This window comes from Amblyomma mixtum, chromosome 7 (assembly GCF_055824585.1).
Source record: "Amblyomma mixtum isolate Tamu chromosome 7, ASM5582458v1, whole genome shotgun sequence".
In the NCBI taxonomy this organism is placed as follows: domain Eukaryota; kingdom Metazoa; phylum Arthropoda; class Arachnida; order Ixodida; family Ixodidae; genus Amblyomma; species Amblyomma mixtum.
The window spans coordinates 10,854,270-10,860,269 of NC_143018.1; the positions used below are offsets into that span (position 1 = coordinate 10,854,270).

The 6,000-nt window shown below is 50.0% G+C and overlaps 1 protein-coding gene across 1 annotated transcript in view; it reads left to right on the forward strand.

Annotated features, from left to right (window-relative positions):
- LOC149334990 (uncharacterized) overlaps nucleotides 1–1,330 on the forward strand; it is a 57,949-nt gene extending 56,619 nt beyond the window's left edge. Inside the window, exon 6 of the mRNA XM_089551684.1 lies at nucleotides 1,082–1,330. Coding sequence (XP_089407810.1) covers nucleotides 1,082–1,180 — 99 coding nt within the window. The 3' untranslated portion in view covers nucleotides 1,181–1,330. The remainder of the gene's footprint in view (nucleotides 1–1,081) is intronic.
- The last annotated feature ends 4,670 nt before the right edge of the window (nucleotides 1,331–6,000 follow it).

Sequence of the window (6,000 nt, forward strand, 5' to 3'; positions counted from 1 at the left end):
ATTTGGTCACGTGACCATTCCGCCGCGCTGCCACAGAACGCCATCGCCCGTTCGGCTGTACGCCTTGCTCGTCGGTAAAATGGTTTTTGAGGAAAGGAAATGCATCTGTCTCGCATGTCTCGGTGGACACCTGAACCTCGCCGTAACGGGAAGGGAGGAAGATGGGAGTGAACGAAATCACCGCAATCACTAGACGCGCCTTTGTTCAGTTAAAACCGTCGAGCTGTCATGACAGAGTGGTTAGCGTGCTCGTCTCGCACTCCGGAGACCCTGGTCAAAGCCACCTAGACACTTCAGAATTCAAGATGGCGCTGCCCTGGTTCTATTCCCCAGGCTCCACCAATTTCCTACTCGGTGTTATTTATTTCTGTGGTTTGAAATTATGCTAATTGCTTAACTATTGTTACTAAATTGGTCATTAATTATCATGCAGTTATCATAGAATGCCTTAAATCGCAAGACAATCCTTTTAAGACCGGTATTTTCGCTTCACCATTGATTTGAATTCAATGTATTACGAATCCAGAACTTGATAAAATTCGCTTCCCTTATTTTATGAGCCTTTACGCGTGTATCTGGGTAGGTCCGCCTATCGCTTTAACGATACAAGTTAAAGGAGAAATTTACTAGCGTGCGAGGTAACAAATTTCATACGATGTAGGATGTAATAATCTCGCATACTGCTTACTGGTGGAACATTGTGTAAAATAAATATCGGCGGTGTGTACGCTAGGTAATTTCCAGATGAAATAATACGAATGGCCTTTCTTTGCATGAGAATAATCAGGTTTATACATGTGTACTGGATGAGGTTTCTCACGCGGAATACGATGATGTGCGTGAAGTCATGCGGAGTCCGTATGAATTCTTACTTTCCTGTGTGCGTAGTACGTATAGTCCGCACAGACTTCGATTGTTTCGTTTCGCTTTTATATGAGCCGCACTGACACGCGCGGAATCGTCATACGAAACATTTCACTTGCGGGAATCCAAAGTAGAAGGAATCGTGACGCCTAACTTTTAGAGTGGTCCCCAAAGAGTGATTGTTATGTGTTGTTTCTTTTTTTTCCCTTTACGCCAGGTTTGCTGCAAGGGTCACCTCATTGTGCTGTGGATCATCTTGGCGGTGGTCACGATAGGCGTGATCCTGGGCATAATCCTCGGAGTCACGGTCACCTAGGCGCGAGCCTCCAGCACACGACAACGCAGGCAGGCCAACAGGGAGAAGAATTTCAGGGACACCCGGTTCATCGTGTAGCGGACTTCACCGAGTGTGCCTCCGGTGTCGTACCAAAGTGGTGGTATACAGTTCAAAGCGACGACTGGTTGGCACCGCGCCTTATATTTCTGTATTTTTGTTTTCTTTTGACGACGTACTTTCTCGGCTGCAGCGTATTCACTGATGCCGCGGATGGAATCGCGGCTTGCGTACACGATGTGATAGTTTGACATTTCGGCTTTTTCTCTTTCCAGCTGAGCGTGAAAAGGACATTTCTTGCGACATTATTACATAGGTGCGTCCTAAATGATAGCACGCTGCAACGCAGGTCACGCCACTGGTTGTGCGTAAGGACAAAAAAAAAGGCATCGCAAGGATTACACATTCCCTTGTCATTAAGTGTGGCCGCTCATGCCCAGATCACGAACTCTATGTTGTGTAGTGCGCTACGTTAGTGCGCGTTTTGCTGCTCAAACTGGTTTTGAAAGTTGGTTGGACACCGGATTCGGTGCTTCCTCTGGAGGTCAAGAGTTCTTATTATCACTGCCCTTTGTATATGGAGGTCCTGCGGAATATTCCGTGGTTATACCCTCCCCCGTTTATTATACACGTCACTTCTGATAGTGTACGTTTTACCACAGGTCATACTGCCTATCAACACGACCTTATTTGAACGCTAATGGGAGTGATTGTACAGTATTTAATGCGAGCATTTACGACAGATTTTCTCCCCTTGGCTGGCTGTTGACTGAGAGTATAATAGGCCCGCATCATAGTGCGATGCGGTAGCAATAGCAAACGAGTTATTTGTCGAGAGGAAAGTTTGGCTGATGCTACGTGACAATCATGGCAAATATGTCGTAAAAATCTTGACAAAGTCGCTTGCAGACAGCCGAAGGGCGAAGAGCTCTCCTTTCCGGCATTAACGAATGCAGTCGACCTTATCTGCCAAGGAGTCTATGCAGTATATAATTCGCAAGGCTCCAGCAGGCTGCCGAAAAAAAGCCGGAAAACTGTTTCATAGTGACACCGACCAGCCGTGCCCCCCCCCCCCCCCCCCCCCCCCCCCGTTTTCCATTTTTAAACCAATGTACAGAGCACAGCGTCATGTTTAACTCATACTTTGGTTTGGAACATGGCGTCCATCCTGACTGCTGAAGAGGGTTCATATGCAGATTCCTCACTGTTATCATTCCGGACGACTGCTCTTAACGGTGTTATCAGCAGTTCTCTGTTAACCTGCTGCTTTCAGAGGCTGCCACATTGTGCATAGAGCCCTTGACTACGTCTTTAGCACTTCCGAAGTGGTCAGGCTAAAGCGAATGCCGTGTATCCCTTGGGCCAGACCAAAGGAGAGAAGCTTGTGTTAGACAGCAACTGCTCAAGGCGGTCGCCTGGCTTTACAAGGAGTGACGCAACACTTGTCAGATAAACAGGTGTCTCTGTGCGGAGAGCCTCTGATTTGTGACATCGACCGGGCACCCATCCGCGAGACTGTTCAGGGAGCAAGAGAACTTCTCAGTGCCTTAATTTCGCGTCTTTTTTACGCGGATTTGGTGCCGGAAAGTGTGTCGTTATGAATACCGAAAAAGAGTTGTGTATCGTTAACATAATATTATTAATATATGTGTTGAACATTAAAGCTTACATCCTTTCACGTTCTGTGCGTTCTTTTGTTATTTAGGTGTTGCCTCTGATGAAAAACTCCCGCATTCTTCCTCCGCCCTTTCCACCTCTGGCGATGAAGTCACAGCTCTACCACTCCAGGAAACCACGCGGTTCTTTTGATTCACGCCGACCTGGATCACGTGATCTAGTGCATGCGACGTATGGAGTCATGTGACTCCAAGCTGGACATTTTTGATTCTCCCACTCTCCTTTCCACCGCTGTGCTAAAACTACTGCTCGCGTGCGCTGATAAATAATTGAGTGGAATCAGCGGAATGCACCAGATCTGTTTTCTAGATTCAATCCTTGCGGAGGCTGCATTTATTTTTCCGATGACACCTGTGTCCTTCAAAAAAAAATGCGTTTCAGTTTCAGTGCCAGTGCAACTGCTTAGTGACATCTCCCCTCACTGCTGAATCTGATCAAGATTTCGATGTTTTTTTCGTTGAAAATGCTGACCAGTTATGTGATCCTGCTATTCGCCCAAGTGGGAGTATAGGCCCTTGCAGGGGCGAAGAAGAGGTTAATAGGGAGGGGGTGGTGAAGCTTTAGTTGTCTCTCTTTCACTGCGCGTGAAGGTAAAGAGTCCAAGAATTTTTTTTTCATTCTGAAGAAAGAAAATCAGCAGCGGCAATCATTTTTTTTAATAATCCTTAAGCAAGTACGTCGAAATGCTTGCTCCTCACAGTGGCCCTCCGAATTTCAGCACTCTGTTAAAAAAAAAGCTACCCTTTCATTCGAAAAAAATAAGGGGACACTTAAGTATGATGTGATAGCGTTAATGGGTTATGCCCATAGATACGGAATCGGCAATTCTCTATGTTACATTCATAGACCGCTGGGTGTCCACGTACCACTGCTGGCGCGGTGGTACGTGGACTGCCGAGGACGTACCACTGATATGGACGTACCACTGCCCTGTGATGGCAGGTGCTGCCACAGGTGGAGTTTGCCGACCAAGGTTGATCTTCCCGAAAAACCTCTCGAGACCAACCATTGTTTGAACTGCCACCTGCCACGGTGGGCAGTTTGATCACAATCCAGTGCGCAGGTTGTGATGATGCCGTAAGGTCACGTGACATAGGGAGCTGGGATAAGGGCCCATTCACCAGAAGATCCGGCGTCGGCGTTGTGAGCGAAAAATCTCGAGCATGGCTCTGGCAGGTGGTGCCCAGAGAGCAACGAAAGAAACCTAGGAGGCAGGTGGGCCACCAAGGTCAAATGACCCTGCGGCGTCATCACAGCCTGCCCTCCGGATAGTCCATGTTCAAAGCAGTGATTTCCCTAAACACTCCCTTGTTTGAAAGCGAAAAGCTTCACCAGGCTCGTCAACACCGGGTATGGCGTGCGCCGTGATCAATTTTAGCCACAGCTGCGCATGCGCGAAACCGAGCGACGTCACGCGGAGCGCAGGTGGCCGCTGCTGCCGCAGCCGTCGTCACCGCCGCGCGCTGACTCCGTCGTCTGAGCGTCGCCGCTTCTTCTCCTCGCCACCGTTTTACCCTTCGCCGCTGCCGCGCGGTCGCCGCCGCCGTCCCAAGAGGAGAAGGTTCTTTCGCAAGGCGTTGCGAAAACGCGTGAGCCGCGGCGGCAGCCATAGAAGAGGCGGCCATCCTCGCCACCGTTTGACCTTTCGCCGCAGCCGTGCGCAGTGCTCATTTGAAAGGAGCGGTATATAAGGCGTGCATGCCCATAGAACAGGCGCAGACACTCGCCATGGAAGAAGAAGCAACAGTCGGACGGCGCAGAAACACCGAACCAGAAGTGGTAGCTTGGGAGTTGGCTGAAAAGCAGCGAGAGCTTTTCGCTTATCCAGGCTTGACCTTAGCTAAGCCACAGCCAATTTTTTTTCGCAAGGCACCGCCTTAATTCGTAATAATCTTGGTTTTTTTTTACTCCGAAGACTATCAAAAATGACTGCCACTTCTCCTCCACCCTCAGCCCCTTTCCCTCCCCCCTAAAAATTTAGACACCCCCCCCCCCCCATTTTAACTCCCGCGGAAACCCCTGTATAAAGCGAAGGCAGTACGCGCCAGGTTCAGCCTGTTACCTGCTGTTGCGAAATATGAAATGACTCGAATGTTGCGACGGTGAATATTTATGACAGTGAAGACACGGAGACGAATTCTTTGGCAAACAAACAAGGAAAACTGTAATTAACTTTACGGACATATACACAAAGGAGTGGTCGGACGGAGCACACAACACAAACGTCTTTCTTTCTTGCCGTCGACGAAGCCACTGTCTTGCCGAGGGGGCCCGGCCGTTCTTTCCTGGCCAGGCCGTTTCGCGCCCAAACCCGCCTCGCAGGCGCCGCCGATGAAACCCGATCCTGGGCCAGCCACCGGCGCTCAAACAGGGAGCGTCCCCGCACTGTCCGGTCCCCTTTGGCCCCCCGTCGCGCACACGGGCGTAAGGAAAAACACACACACACACACACAAACGGAAAGGAGGGCACACGGGCGACGAGAAACACAGGCGCGTGTAAATGGCGCCGTTCGGGGAAAACGCACACTCCCCGTTCCCCAAGAAGAAAAAAAAGGAAGACACAACAACCTCCCGGCCCCAGCAGTGGGAGCGCTACGAACACAGCTCGAGGGGATAGAGAAGCTGTACCGGCCTTCGCAGTGTGGATCCGTTGGGCTGCTTTACAACACACGCTCGAATGTGGTTATCTCTTCCGTGGATCACTTCAACGATCCTCCCCATCTTCCACATTTGTCGCGGCGCCTTTTCCTCGTGGATGAGAACTAAGTCTCCGACCGAGGTCTTTCGAGCCTGCTGTTTGTCGCAAGTGTGCGCCGACCGTAGCGTCAAAAGATATTCCTTCCGCCATCGCCTCCAAAATTGCTCCAGCAGTCGCTTATGGTGCATCCATCTTCGTGTCACAGCTTGCGTTGAAGAACTGACGTCACTACACGGAGACGGCAACGACGTCAATCTCTTTCCTGTTAGAAAATGCGCCGGAGTTAGAATTTCAGGATCTTCTGGCGATGCAGAAATGTAGGTTAGGGGGCGGGAGTTAACGATGCTTTCCACCTCCTGCAGTACGGTGGTAAGCTGTTCGAAGGTGAGTCTTGCCTGGCGTAGGATTTTACGGAGATAAACCTTCA